We start from the raw sequence: 15,004 nt of genomic DNA, 5'->3' as shown, positions 1-15,004 counted from the left end.
CATCACGTTACCCGACTTCAAGCTTTATTACAAAGCTGTGATCACCAAGACAGCATGGTACTGGCATAAAAACAGACACATAGACCAGTGGAACAGAGTAGAGAGCCCAGATATGGACCCTCAACTCTATGGTCAATTAATCTTCGACAAAACAGGAAAAAATATACAGTGGAAAAAAGACAGTCTCTTCAATAAATGGTGCTGGGAAAACTGGACAGCTCTATGTAGAAGAATGAAACTCGACCATTCTCTTACACTGTACACAAAGATAAACTCAAAATGGATAAAAGACCTCAACGTGAGACAGGAATCCATCAGAATCCTAGAGGAGAATATAGGCAGTAATCTCTTCGATATCAGCCACAGCAACTTCTTTCAAGATATGTCTCCAAAGGCAAAGGAAACAAAAGCGAAAATAAACTTTCGGGACTTCATCAAAATTAAAAGCTTTTGCACAGCAAAGGAAACAGTCAAAAAAAAAAAAAAACAAAAAAAAACAAAGAGGCAACCCCTGGAATGGGAGAAGATATTTGTAAATGACAGTACAGACAAAAGGTTGATATCCAGGATCTATAATGAATTCCTCAAACTCAACACACACGAAACAGGCAAACATATCAAAAAATGGGCAGAAGATATGAACAGACACTTCTCCAATCAACACATACAAATGGCTATCAGACACATGAAAAAATGTTCATCATCACTAGCCCTCAGGGAGATTCAAATTAAAACCACATTGAGATATCACCTTACACCAGTTAGAATGGCCAAAATTAACAAAACAGGAAACAACATGTGTTGGAGAGGATGTGGAGAAAGGGGAACCCTCTTCCACTGTTGGTGGGAATGCAAGTTGGTGCAGCCTCTTTGGAGAACAGTGTGGAGATTCCTCAAGAAATTAAAAATAGAACTTCCCTATGACCCTGCAATTGCACTCCTGGGTATTTACCCCAAAGATACAGATGTCATGAAAAGAAGGGCCATCTGTATCCCAATGTTTATAGCAGCAATGGCCACGGTCGCCAAACTATGGAAAGAACCAAGATGCCCTTCAACGGACGAATGAATAAGGAAGATGTGGTCCATATACACTATGGAGTATCGTGCCTCCATCAGAAAGAATGAATACCCAACTTTTGTAGCAACGTGGACGGGACTGGAAGAGATTATGCTGAGTGAAATAAGTGAAGCAGAGAGAGTCAATTATCATATGGTTTCACTTATTTGTGGAGCATAACAAATATCATGGAGGACAAGGGGTGTTAGAGAGGAGAAGGGAGTTGGGGTAAATTGGAAGGGGGGGTGAATCATGAGAGACTATGGACTCTGAAAAACAATCTGGGGGGTTTGAAGTGGCGGGGGGGGGGAGGTTGGGGTACCAGGTGGTGGGTATTACAGAGGGCACGGATTGCATGGAGCACTGGGTGTGGTGAAAAAATAATGAATACTGTTTTTCTGAAAATAAATAAATTAATTAAAAACAAAACAAAACAAAAGAACTGTCCAGTGACATCAGCACATTAAAGGCTCTGATGTGTCCTGCAAGGAAGCTGGAATAACATGGAGTTGCCAAGTGAACACCTATGGTCAGCACACTGAACGAATGGCTGAAAATACTGTATTGTGGCTCCTTCTGGGATAAGACAGGGCAAGTCACTTGAAAGCATACTCGGCCTCATGTCCCCATTTGCACCTCCCTCTATCCCAGACTTGCCAGTTAGAAGCAAGGTGCAGCAAAGCTAAGTGACCGGACTCTTGCTTCCTGCTGAGTCATGGCCTTGGCAGTTTTGGCCGGTCGTGGAGTCAGATGATGGCCACTGGCAGGCTGGGCCATCTCTCCCTTTGCCTAGTGATGCCTCAGTGGGTCTGCTTGTGTTCCCCAGTGAGGGCTGGTGAGCAGTGGGGGGACCATTTTCCCTGTGGGGGCTGGCAACTGAATGCCAGGACGCATTGAGGGCTGAGGGAAGGGAGCAAGGGGGACTGTAGGAACTGTCCTTGTGGCAGCAGGGTGTGCAGGCTGTGTGGAGGGAGCTGCACACAGGGGCTGTGGCCCCACACCATCGTTCTGGGGGCTATGACCCCAGCCTGCAGGGCCCTGGCTTCCTCTTTTCAAATGGGGCTTTTAATTCCTATGTCAAAGGTCAAGCGAGTTGACTCCCTTAAGCATGGAGAGAACTACAAAACCATGTAAAATAAAAACATAAGGATGTTTATCTCCCTGGAGAATGTCAACAGCCTCCCCTCAGTAGGGTCTGTCAGTGACATCTCAGCTTCTCCCCGACCAGGGGCAGAGGCAGGCAGCAAGGAGCTGGGTTAACGGCCCGCTGCAGAGTGGGCCTTGCTCGCTGGGAGCTCGTGGTCCAGATTCTGTCCACTCTGCAAAACTGTAAGCGCTCTAGTTTCTAGGCTGGGTGATGGCTGTAGCCACGGGTCGTGGCAAAAATGTGTTCCAGGAAGCCCCCAGGGGTGAGGGGAGCTGTAGTACCTTGGTCTCCCTGCTTCAGGCCCTCATTATTCAAGGGCCCTTCCTCCAAAAAACAAAACAAAAATCGCATCTTATGGTAGCATTGGTCTAAAGACAGATTAATATTGTGTTCTTTGACCTCAAGTTTCACTTTTTTTTCTGACTTCCCTTTACTCTAAGGACAGTTCCTAATTTGAATCCCTCCCCCTGGCTGAGGCTCAGCATGGGCCTGACAGATGACACTGTGGTAACTGGGCTCCCAGCCAACATGGGCCGAGCCCCTGACACAAAGCCATGGCAGGCTGGAACACATTCCATCGTGCTGGACAAGAAACTTGGGTCTCCTGGTCTGACCTTCCCACATGTGAGCACTGAGCCCCGGTGGTGACCTCTGGTCTATTCTGTCCCTAAAGCTTCACCTCTGGCTGCAGGAGGGTTTGGAATGATCTCACTCCATCTCACAACCAGCTTGATCAAAGACGTTACTGAAATGTGGCAGACGGTATCTCTTCCACTGGAAGCCTTCGGGAACTGTCCCAATCAAGGCTGAGAGAGGCAAGTGGATAAAATTTACCAGTCACAAGCCTTTTGATAAGCACAAAGGTGCCCTTGGTGACTTGAGGCTGTCACTGGTTCAGGTAGGCTAGGAAAGAAAACCCAGCTCCCCTTTCCTGGAACAGGTGCTCCCAGGTATCAGGTCCTGCTCCAGCCTGGATCACAGAGCCACTCGTCTTGGCTAGTATGGATGGACTCTTGGAGGGCCTAGAGGGATGGCAGTAAAGACTTCTGTGGCTTTGGGGGCCTGCCTGTGGAAATGAACTGAGCACCTGCCCTCATGCCCATGTGTGGCTGGCTGGGTTCCTGCACCAGACCCGCAGGGACTCCTGCTCATCCAGACTGCCACAGGCTGCATCCTTCCCTCCAGTCCTGGCCACAGCTGGCTTGGCTCCAGAGTCCTCCTCAGACCGTAGGGGGGCCCCGCCTGGTGCCTGGGAAACCTCGCCTTACCCTACCCTGCTGTCCCATCCTCTGGTGTCTTCCTAAGTGCCACTCCCTTTTCTACCTAAAAATAGGCCTCCTCCCCACTTCATGCCCTATCCCAAGGCCGCGGTGAGCACACATCTGACCCCTCTCACTTCCCCCGGCAAAGCTCAGGACCTCCCATTGCAGAGCGCCGGGCCACATAGTCCCCAATGAACTCTCCAGGCCCAGAGTGTAGTGCAGCCAGCCAGGAACGCGCGTGGTTGAGCCAGCAGGGCGGCGTCTGCGGCAGGGACAGGGACCAATCCCCACCCCGGAGGTCCGGTCACAGCGGGCCAGGACCGCTCAGGAGGGCCAGGGGCAGGCCTCCACTCTCCCTGCCTGGGAGGAGCCCTAGACCACCACGGTCCTCGGGCACCGGCGCGCGCAGCCGGCTCCCACCGCCCTGCCGGACACACCAGGCCAATCTGGAGGGAGACCCGAGAGGACAAGCGCCTTGCCCAAGGTCACACAGCGGGTCGCAGGCCGGCCGCAGCCGCCCCTGCCAAGGTCACCGCCTGCATGCCCGACCAGCCCGGCGTACGGCCCGGGAGTGGGGACCCTAAATGACCCTTCACGCCAGCCGTGGCCAGGCACCCCCACTCCCGCCGCATCCGCAGGTCATGGTCTCTGCCAGCTTTTACTGCGAGGTACCAGGACGTCACTTCCCCTGCAAGCCAGCATGCGCGGTGGGCGGAGCTCCGACTGGGGTGGTGGTGGTCAGGCGGCGCACGCGCCCTCCGGTAGCCCACCGTGGATGCGCGCTCCCGACAGGGCCGACGGTGGGCGGAGTTGCGGGCGGGACGCCGAGAGGCCGCGCCCACGCACCGGCGCAGGGCCCGCCCCCGTGCGCGCGGCGCAGCTGAGGGGAAGGCTCGGCGAGGGCCGGCTGACGGGCGCGGTGGCGGTCGCGGCGGCCGCGGCGGCCAATGAGCGGGGCCGGAGGGGGCGGGGCGCAGGCCGCGGTTGTGTTCTGACGCTGCTGAGGCGCCCGGCTCCTCGCTGGAGGGACGCGGCCTGCGGGGCGCCCGCGCCTCCCGCGCCTCCCGCGCTCCGCCGGTCCAGCCGTGGTCGCGGCCGCTCGGCCGCCCTCAGGTACGCCGCCCGGCGTCGGCCCGTGATGCCCCGACCGGGTGCGCGTGCCCGCGCGCCCCGTGCGCGCCCTGCACGGGGCCGCGCGGGAACTGGGGCCGGACGGTCCCAGCGTCTGTCGGCGCGCGCATGAGCGCTTTTGCGGCTGGACTTGGGGGGCGCGGCGGGCGGGCGCAGCGGAGCTCGGGACTCAGCTTGGGGTGTTCCGGCCATGCCGGGCTGCAGGGGCCGTGTCAGCGGGGGCTCCTGTTCTCCGGCGCGCGGCTGTCGTCCCGTGGCGGGAGCGGGCTGCCGGGCCGGACAGCCGGCGGGTCCGGGGGAGGCCGGACTTTCGCGGCTTCGGCGGGCGCGGCGCTTCTAACGGGGTTAGGGCCGGGCTCGCGGGCTCCAGGGTGCCCTTTGTGGCTCATGTGGAGCCGGCTGTAGGGCGGTCTCCGAGCGCTGCGAGCTGCGGACGGGGGTTCATCGGGCCGTGGGCTCCGTGCACGACGCTGGACACGGCGTAGATTCTGCCGTTGCCCCAGCGCTCCCGCGCCGCGCGTGTCCGGCGTGTCCCCAGGGGAGCAAGTCCGGGATTGCGTGTCCGGTCGGTGGAGGAGCAGGAGAGTGGACATATAGACGCCCTGGCTTCTCCCTCAGCTGCGTCCGTGGGTGCGGGGTCCAGACCACGGTTCGCGGAGGCAGCCCCACCTGCAGCCCCTCGTCTGGCTCTTCGTGGCTGGGCCCTGGCACCTGAGCCTGCCCCGCGGTTGTGCGGCTCGGGCCCTCTGTTGGGTTCTGGGGTGACCCCAGGAGGGTGCCACGATGGTGGTGGGAGCGAACGGTGTCAACGGGCCGTCCTAACATTCTGCCCGGGGTTCTCTCGACTGAGGTTGAGTGCGCGGGCCTTAGAAAAGAGAGCCGTTGGGATGGCTCCTGCAAGTATCGGAGGAAACACCAAAGTTATCGTCGTTTTTTTTTCTTATTATTTTTTAAACGTTTACTTATTTGACAGACAAGTAGGCAGAGAGGCATGCAGAGACAGAGAGAGGAGGAAACAGGCTCCCCGCTGAGCAGAGAGCCCCGTGTGGGGCTCCATCTCAGGACCCTGGGATCATGACCTGAGCTGAAGGCAGAGGCTTCAACCCACTGAGCCACCCAGGCACCCCGAAACAAACTTTTAAAAAAGTTATTTTATTTTTGTGAAAGATTTTATTTATTTATTTGAGAGAGAGCCTAGGAGAGAGCAAGCACAAGTTGGGGGGAGCAGCAGCAGGAGAGGGAGAAGCAGACTCCCCACTCAGTAGGGAGCCCCACGGACCCCAGGATCACCACCACCACCACACCACCACCCCCCCACCCCCCGCCCAACGGCAGTTGCCCAACTGACAGAGCCACCCAAGGGCCCTCAAACGATTTTTTTAAAAAAGCAAGTTGAAATTTTTATAGAAATTCCTTTGGCTTTTTCTGCAATAATGTTTCTCGAAGGAAAGTTGACTCACAATCTTTTGAGCCTCTGTTACGAGTGGCCACCATTTTAAACGTGTCCCAGGGACCTGGGCATATTCATGTATGTTATGGTATTTGATTCCTTGTGGCCTCATGAAGTGTGTGAATCTTTACTGTTTTCAGTGTAGGAAGATAGGCCCAGGGAGGTGTGGTCCCCTGCTTGGGGGAGCCCAGCAGGGCTGAAGTCAGGCTTCCTTCCCGCCCACCAGAGCCCGCCATACATCCCTCCTCTCAGAATGAAGTTTGTTTTTCTTCAGTGTGCTATACTTTCCCCATAGTAGTTGGGGGAACAAAGATGATCTAGTTTACAATGTGAGTCTTCTTTGTTGACTTGTGGACGTGGTTTTGTTGCACCTATTTATTTATTTGAGGGGGAGAGAGAGAGAGAGGGAGTGCAAGCAATGGGGAGCGGGCCGGAGAGGGAGAGAGAGAAGCCCAAGCAGACTGCATGCTTGGCGAGGATCCGGAGGCAGGGCTTGACTTCACGACCCTGAGATCCTGACCTGAGCCAAAGCCAGGAGCCCAACACCCAACTGACTGAGCCTCCCAGGTACCCCTTCTTTGCACCTTTAAACCTCACGTGTGGCTCTCCAAACTATCTAGTTGCAGGTGTTAATATTAGCTATTGGTTCATCAGGATGGGTGATGCTGGTCTTTTTGTTTTGAAGACCAATTCCCTCTGTGTCATTAGTCAGTATCTTGTTGGGGGAGGCTTGGACACCATGTGAGGACACCAGGGTGGCGTTCACGATGACTCTTGCCTGAAGCAGCATGAGGTGTTGGTTATACGCTGACCTGAGTAAAGACAATCCCTCCTTCCCTCTGCACTCCTTGGTCTGCACCCTGCCTGTAGGACCAGCTTCCCTCCCCTACTTACGGATCTTTCCTAGCTGTTCATGTCAGATTCCTGGGCTCTCATTTTATTCTGTAGAGCAGAGCACTCACGTCTGGGAGCCCTGGCCCCATTCTCTGCACATATCCTGGCTTCCTGGTGCCCCAAGACCCCCGGGGCCTATGTCCGTGCCCTAGCCCTGGAAACCAGTGGTCTTCCCAAGGGATGCGCGACCTGGTTTTCCAGTGAAAAGTTGGTCATGTTATAGTTTCTTCAAATTTTGCTGTGGCTGCTGTAGTTTTTCCAGGGTTGCACATGCCTTGTGCTGCTCAGAGGGTCAGATAGGAGGCTGGGAGAGCCCCTGAGTGCTGGGCATGGCGGGCACAGGAGTTGGAGGGTAGGGTCTTGGCCCTTGTGGGTGGGTGTAATTGCAGCAGAGTTGGTCGGCCTGGAGGGCCCCTGGTAGTGCCCCTGCCCTGTGAGGGAGGTTCTGAGTTGGGGCTCCAGGAGAATTTGTGGGGAGAGGCAGAGAGAGCCAGGCCAGCTTGCAGGCTCGGTAGGTCCTGCCCAGGGGACTGTGGGTGAGTGGTGCAGGTGTGAGGATGGGGCAGGATCTGAACTGGCTCCCTGGAGATTACCTTCTGTCACTGTTCTCATTTCTTAATTTCTTTTCATTTTTCATTTTTTAAAAATACTCTTTTCATTTTTCTTTAAATACTTAAAAAAATTTTTTTTTAAAATTTTATTTATTTGACAGAGATCACAAGTAGGCAGAGAGGCAGGCAGAGAGACGGGGGAAGCAGGCTCTCCACTGAGCAGAGAGCCCTATGCTGGGCTAGATCCCAGGACCCTGGGATCATGACCTGAGCCGAAGGCAGAGGCTTTAACCCACTGAGCCACACAGGCGTCCCTGAATACTTGTTTTTAAGGGCATTCTGATCTTATTCTGTGGACTGGGTGCCTTCTCCCTCTGAGGGCAGGCCTGATGCTGTTTCTCCTGGGTGGCTGGGGCCCTCCTGTTAGGCTGGCGCTCTCCATGGCTTCCAAGGCAGGTGGTCCTACTCACACTAAGCAGCAGGCCGTTGAGAAGGGTGAAAGCTGGGGTTCTCGAGTGGGTGGCAGGCTGCACGGGTGCTCAGGAGTCTCCTCCTGCTGGTGTCTGTGGGCAGCCACGTCCCAGGTGCAAGCTTGAGTGCCCACTCCTGGGCTTGGAGGCCCCCTCAGCTGCCCCTACAGCCTCCTCACTGTGGGCCTGGGGCGGGCCCTGCACCCCCTGTGGCCTCCCACATGGGGCCAGCTGGATGGACTGGGGGAGGACTGTGTAGTCGCTGGGGGGACCGTGGTGTGCAGGGGTTCAGTAGTTAGTTCTCATGTAGCTGGTTCTTGGGGTAGGCTGTGGCTTCCTGCTCCTGCCCAGCTTCCCCATGTCTCCCCTCCATCACCGTCTGCTCTGTCTGATGTGGTGGTTGGGGGAGGCGGGTTGGCCTTCAGGGCTGCTTCCTTGGGGCTTCAGGAGCACTGGACCTCAGCTGTGCATGTAACTTACCGTCCTTCGACCAGAACGGCGCTTTTAGTGGTTTCTGGGCACTTGTATGGTGGTTGTGAAGCAAGAGGGTTTTTATCAACCGGAGATAACAAATATTCTGCACACAAGGTACTCAGCGTAGAGTAGGAGCACCGACCCAGTGGTTCTGCACATAATTACTTCTCTTTCTTCCCCACAAACACAGAGTCCTGAAGACTACCTGGAAATGGATCACTCCTCTGTAAAGCGGAAATCCATCTGGAGGGTCAGCTCTGACCCAGCAGTGGCCCAGGCCTCCTGAAGCTTGCTGTTGTGCCCCCCAGGGCCCCGTGGTACCGACACAGGCCCCTGACCATGGTCACACTCATTACTGAGAAGCTGCAGAACCAGAGCCTGGATGACCTTGTCCACAAGAGCTACGATGCCAGCCCGGTAAGCTGGCTGTGACGGCCATAGGCAGGACCCTGTGCCTCGCCAGTGGTCTGGGGGTGACTGGCCGGGCTGGACTGTGCAGCCAAGGTCTATGGGGACGTGGTAGGAGGAGGCTGGAGGGGTCTGTGTCCTGGGGCCATGCTGTGCACACGCAGCCCCACATCTCAGCGCCCTCATGGTGGGTTTTTTAGCCTCATTAAAAATAAATCCCAGCTTTTAGTGAATGTCCATTCAAGTCCTGGAGGTGTACCAGTCCTGAGTGTGCAGCATGCAGCTCTCCGTACCCATCACACATCTCTGAGCACGCGGTGCCCACACCCTGACACTCCTTGTGCCAGTGCCATCCCTTCCGATGTCCTCTCTCTCGATCCGCCCCACAGCTTCCTTACCTGGCTTGAGGTTCGCATAGGTGGAGCCGGTTTTCCAGGGTCGCATGAGCGCGACCTTCAGGACTATCTGGGTTGGGCTGTAGGTGCCGGTGGAGGTGGCTGGGTGTGCAGCCCACACGGTGCTCACAGGCCTTGAACAGTCTTGCTGATGCCAGGTGCCCAGAGTGCTGTTGGTGCGGCTGGGCTGAGAGTCAGGGCTCCCTGTGGTGGCAGGAATCTGGATCTCCAGGCCTCTGCTCATGGCCCACCATCACCATCACCATCACCATCACTGTCACTGTGGGTGGTTGTGAGGTTCCGAGTCTCAGTGCTGCAGACGGGACTGCCGGGGCCGGGGGCGTTGGCCTGTGTCTGCAGCCTGGGGGTTTAGGGGCACCCAGGCGCCTTTGTGGGGTGTGACTCTCCTGCCTGGAGCTTGGGGCCCTATGGGATTCTGGCGGCATGCCGTGTGCGTGTTCTCACCCTCCCCTGTGCTCAGTGCAGTGACTGTTTCCTGGACAGTGACTGAAACCCAGGCTATAGCACATCACGCATGGTATCCAATGGCCACGTGTCCTTCAGATGGTGTGGCTGGGAGCTGGCGACCAGGTGCTATGTGGCTTTGCTGGGGAGAAGGGTGACAGATCGGGCCTGCAGGGCCCCCGTGGAGGAGTGGACATGGCTGGTCCTACCACGTTTGGGGAACATGTCACCCCTCTGGGGGAGAGAAGGGCCACTGGGAGCACCCTGCCCAGGAGGAAGGCCCACATGGTCAGCCCGTGGCGCTCCTGGCCCCGTTCTCTGCCCTTGGGGGCGATCTGTGTGTTTCCTCAAGATGTGTGTGTTTATTTTTTTTTAAAGATTTTATTTATTTATTTGACAGACAGAGATCACAGGTAGGCAGAGAGGCAAGCAGAAAGAAAGGAGGAAGCAGGCTCCCAGCTGAGCAGAGAGCCCAATGTGGGGCTCTATCCCAGGACCCTGAGATCATGACCTGAGTCGAAGGCAGAGGCTTTAACCCACTGAGCCACCCAGGTGCCCCAAGACCTGTGGTTTTGATGAGATAGCCTGTTAATTACGTGGTAGGTCTTTCTTCCTGAAACAGGAGCACAGGTCTTTCCTGTCCCCAAGACGAAATCTACAGCAGCCGTTTTGCTGTTGGAAATGGAGGTTTGGTGTGTGTGGAGTGAACTGTGGCCCAGTCAGGGCCACTGTGGGGTTGGGGCTACGAGCTGTGGGTCCACGGGGCCCGCACGCAGGTGTTCATTTAGAGAGAGGGTGACGGCAAAACAAATTTTACCTGTGAGTCTTCCCATCATGACGCAAATAGATTTACTTGGTGTCAGTTCCCAATGGAAGAGAATTGCCTCATTACCAGTGGGCCTTTGGCCGACCTCCTGGGGAGACTGGTCCCTGCGTTTGCAGGGTTTCTGCCCACATCTGCTGACGCTTTATTTATAGAAACCTGCTGTTTTAAACTGTTCACTTTTAAAAAACCAGATGTAATTTATAGGCAGGGAAAGGCATGAGTGGTCCTGTCTTTTCGAGCCAGAAGTCTGTTGTCTCTGTCACGTTTGACGTTGGGCTTTAGTAAGGCTGGTGCGGTCAACTCTGCAGAACTTGTCAGGGTCCCTGGAGGTCAGCGACTTACCTGGGGACCATCCCCTCATGCTGCCTGCGTGCATCTCAGTACATGGTACTTCTAACGTTCACGGAAACAAATCGACAGTTTTAAAAGCCAATTTGTTGTCTAGGAATAGAAATCCAAGTTTTTGAAGGTGACTAACATTCGTATTTTCATGGCAAAATCAGAACACAGGTAAGAGTAGAGCGTTAGAGACCTTGAGGTTGTCACTGTCAGGCCCTGGCCTCTTGTCCTGTCTGTGCCGTCCCCTAATAGCCCACCTGCAGTTGTCTCACAGTGAGTTCTAGACTGTTCTTCTCGGACTGTTTCTGTGTGTGTCTCTATAGACGTCTTTTTGGGTGTCTCCTGTCCCTGGTGTGTTGCACAGATGGCTGGTAAGAGCCAGGCTGCCCCATGTGACAGCCCCTAACCTGTGTGGCTTTTTAAATTGAAATTAAAGCTAATTAAAATTAAACACAACATGCTATTTTTTTTTTTTAAAGATTTTATTTATTTACTTGAGAGAGAGACAGTGAGAGAGAGCATGAATGAGGAGAAGGTCAGAGAGAGAAGCAGACTCCCCATGGAGCTGGGAGCCCGATGCGGGACTCGATCCTGGGACTCCAGGATCATGACTTGAGCCGAAGGCAGTCGTCCAACCAACTGAGCCACCCAGGTGTCCCCCCCAACATGCTATTTTTTGTTTGCACTAGACACATGTCAGGTGCCCTGTGTCTTGATGTGGCCAGTGGCTCCCACAGCAGGCAGTGCATTGGTGGCCCCTCCTTCCAGGAGGACCTCCAGGACAGCGCTGCCGGGTGTGGCCAGAGACCTGTTGGATAGACTGCATTCTGTCTGTCCGTTTGTCGGTTGGTGGACATCTGGGTTGCTTCTGCCTGGCAGCAGTTACCAGCACCACTGCCTTAAATGTTTGTGTACAGACGTCTTTGTTTCTCTTGGGCGTACGTCCAGGAGTGGGACTTGTGGGATGTGTTGTGACTCTGTTTACCCTGAGAAACCGAGCTCTTTCCTGCAGTGATCACACCATTGTGCACCAAGAGTCCTCAATCTCTTCATACTCCTTAACACCTGCAGCCATCCCGCTGTCTGACTCCAGCCGCCCTGACAGCTGCTGTCTCCTTGTGGTTTGATCTGCACTTCCCTCCCAAGTAATGATGCTCATCCTTTTCTCATGCCCTCTGGCCATCGGTGGCTCGTCTTTGAAGAAATAGGTCTTCAAGTCTTTTCCCCATTGAAAAACTGGGTTGACTGTTTTTTAATTTTTGAGTTGTTAGGATTCTTTATATATTCTGATCCATAATCAGATATGTGATTTGAAAAAACATTGCTCTGTTCTGTGGATGTCTTTCTTGATAGTGTTCTCTGAAGCACAAAAGCTTTATTTCATCGAAGTCCAACTGATCTCTTTTTCCTTTTGTTGCCTGTGCTTTTCGTGTTGTATCTAAGAATCCTTGGCTAAATCCAAGGTCATGAAGATTTACTCTTCTGTTTTCCTCTCTCAGTTGTATATTTTTAGCTCTTACATTCAGGTGTTTGATCCCTTTGAGCTACTTGTAGTGTGTGGTGTGTGGTGTGAGGTAGGGGTCCAGCTTCGTTCTCTTGTGTGTGGATCCTAGTTGTCCCAGTACCATCTCTTCACAGGACTCTTCCTTCCCCCTGACTGGTCCTTGGCGCCCTTGCCAAAAGTTTACATTTTTAAAAACAAAGTCCCTGAAACCTACTGTGTACTTTACACTTAAAACAGATCTCAGTTTGGACACCAGGTTCTCATTACAGAAATGTCTGATCTGTGTTTAGGTCTCATGGAATTTATCGTTGAAGAAGTAGATTTCACACACTCCAGTTGTTCTAAGGGCACTGAAAAGTTTTCCAAAAGTTGAATCATTTGTTTTAAAACTAAAATTCAAGATACTTGTAAACAAAATTGGAAATCACTAAACACTCGGTGCCTTTGTCTCTCCAGCCATGTGCTGCTCTGGTCACTCACTCATCCCTCCCCAAGTACTGCCATCTGCTGCGTGGTCAGAAGTAGGTAGTGGGAGTGGAAGGCCTAGTGGGGGCACCTTGTCCAGTCTCGAGGGCTTGATCCATTTGAGGGTCTCTGCCCTGTCAGAGAGCTGACATGTATCTCGAGGGTCAGTGCCCCTGTGTAGCATGGTTCATTCAACACAGATGTGCTGAGTGCTCTGTGTGCCTGGCCATGCTCTGCTTAGTGCCTCCTCGTGGGTGTTCTGGTCGACCCCATGGCCACTCTGTCCTCACCCATTCAGTGGGGATAGTTCCTTTGTTTTATATTCCTTTTTCTCTGGCCTCAGATGCATTCCCACTTCCCGCCAAGGCCCCTAGTCTCTTACAAAGCCTTCTGATCATGGGGGTGGGGTCAGCTCTTCTTGCTTTGCCTCTGGGACTCTTGGGGGACAGAGGCTAGTCTGTGACCAAAAAGGCCTAGAAATACATGAGTTTGTGTCCGATTCCCACTGTCCCATCCCTTGCCCAGACAGGACTGTGTCTCAGGTTTCTGGTGTTTTCCGTAGTTGGTGCTCTGGGTCATGTCAGCAAATGCTGTCTGTCCCCATGAGTGTGGATGGGAGGCCTGGGGCAGTCCATCCAGGGCCACAGTCTGTGGTGATAGAATGCTCCCTGCTGGCCCAGTATGTGGCTACTTAAAGCATGGGGTTACTGAGCCCACGATGTGGCTGGGGTAATGGGGAGCTGGGAATGTTTTGTGTAATTGAAGTTCGGATTTCAGTCGCAGCCCGTGGCTGCTGGCTGTTGTGTGGGGCAGCGCAGACAGAGTGCGAACTCCATTCCCTGAGGGTCCACCGCTCTCTCCTGTGGACTCGCTGTGGATACACCTGTTCCCTCCAGCCAGGCTCTTCCACCTCTGTGGCTTGTCGTTCAAGGATGGTCTGCACCAAGTCCATGACCTTTGGGGAGACGCTTGTTTTGTTCCTCATGGTGCCCAGAGTTGTGTCTGGGTGGTTTTGGGGTCCATGGGAATGAGGGGCACTCACATGAGGGTGCAGTTTGCCTGCTGTAGGGTGGTCGAAGCTCTGGTAAAAACCCCATGGTGCTTGTGGAGCCGGACCCTGCGGCTCTTGGGTGAGCTGTAGATTCTGGGCTTCATTCGTGGATGGCCTGTGGCCACGGTGGGGTCTGGGAGTACAGGGTGCTGTGTGAGGCTGCAGGGGCAGCGAGTGGGGTTGGGGGTGTGTGTTGTGGGGGATCGGGGCCAAGGAAGAGGGTCGCAAGCTGGGGTGCTGGGGGGGTGGGCATTCAGCCTTCTAGTACTGCCAGCTGTGGTGTGGGCTGTCCACAAGCCATGTGCCCAGCTGCACAGGTACGGGCTTGGATGGTGGGGAGTTTGGCTTTCAAAAACCTTTCGTGGAAAATTCATTTTTTTAGTGAGGCAGACTTTGCACATGGTGGACCGTGACTCGGGCTCTGCTGTCCTGTTGGGTGAGGTTTGCTGGCTGTGCACACGGGTAATGCCACCTCCACCACCCAGATGGGTTTCGACCTTCTGGGGGCCCATATGGTCTAGCCCGTCCTGGGTTGTCTGGGCTGTGTAGCCTGTCCTTTTGGAGTCCGGCTTCTTTCCCTGGTGGGAACTTGGGAGACTCGTCATGTGGATGGTCGTTGGTGCTTCTGTCCTTCCTCTGCAGTGCGGTCTCTGTCCTGCTGTCAGTGGACCTTTGGGCCTTTCCCAGGCTCTGGACGCTGAGACAGACATTGCTGAACAGCCCACGTGTGGTCCCCAGGGGCTTGTTTTGTCTGCAGTGCCCTGGTCACGCACGGCACCGTGTCCCCAGGCTCTGCCTGCTTTCCCCAGATGACAAGGGAGATCATGCCTCTTGTTCTGCTCAGTGGCCAGTTGTGAGTGACTTAGGTCTTTGGCCATTTTCCTGTTGGGTCGTGTGCCTTTTTTTTAACTGGTCTGTGGGGGGCACCTGGGTGGCTCAGTGGGTTAAGGCCTCTGCCTTCGGCTCAGGTCATGATCCCAGGGTCCTGGGATCGAGCCCCATATCGGGCTCTCTGCTCAGCGGGGAGCCTGCTTCCTCCTCTCTCTCTCTCTGCCTGCCTCTCTGCCTACTTGTGATCTCTGTCTGTCAAATAAAATAAATAAAATCTTTAA

The 15,004-nt window shown here is 54.5% G+C and overlaps 1 protein-coding gene across 6 annotated transcripts in view; it reads left to right on the top strand.

The window, feature by feature from the left end:
* The first annotated feature begins 3,710 nt into the window (after positions 1-3,710).
* The window catches only part of FAM53A (family with sequence similarity 53 member A), a 24,147-nt gene continuing 12,853 nt past the window's right edge, over positions 3,711-15,004 (top strand). For 2 of the 6 annotated variants that reach the window (XM_059379219.1, XM_059379197.1), the window contains exons 1-2: positions 4,399-4,582; positions 8,630-8,856. In XM_059379219.1, the coding sequence (XP_059235202.1) occupies positions 8,779-8,856 (78 nt within the window). In that variant the 5' untranslated portion in view covers positions 4,399-4,582; positions 8,630-8,778. Of the gene's footprint in view, positions 4,138-4,398; positions 4,583-6,339; positions 6,618-8,629; positions 8,857-15,004 lie in introns of those variants that run through there. The other 4 variants (XM_059379230.1, XM_059379239.1, XM_059379211.1 and 1 more) reach the window with 3 other exon arrangements.

Source organism: Mustela nigripes, chromosome 1 (assembly GCF_022355385.1).
Source record: "Mustela nigripes isolate SB6536 chromosome 1, MUSNIG.SB6536, whole genome shotgun sequence".
Lineage (NCBI taxonomy): Eukaryota > Metazoa > Chordata > Mammalia > Carnivora > Mustelidae > Mustela > Mustela nigripes.
The sequence above is the reverse complement of the archived record's forward strand: the minus strand, read 5'-3'. Positions and strand labels throughout refer to the sequence as shown.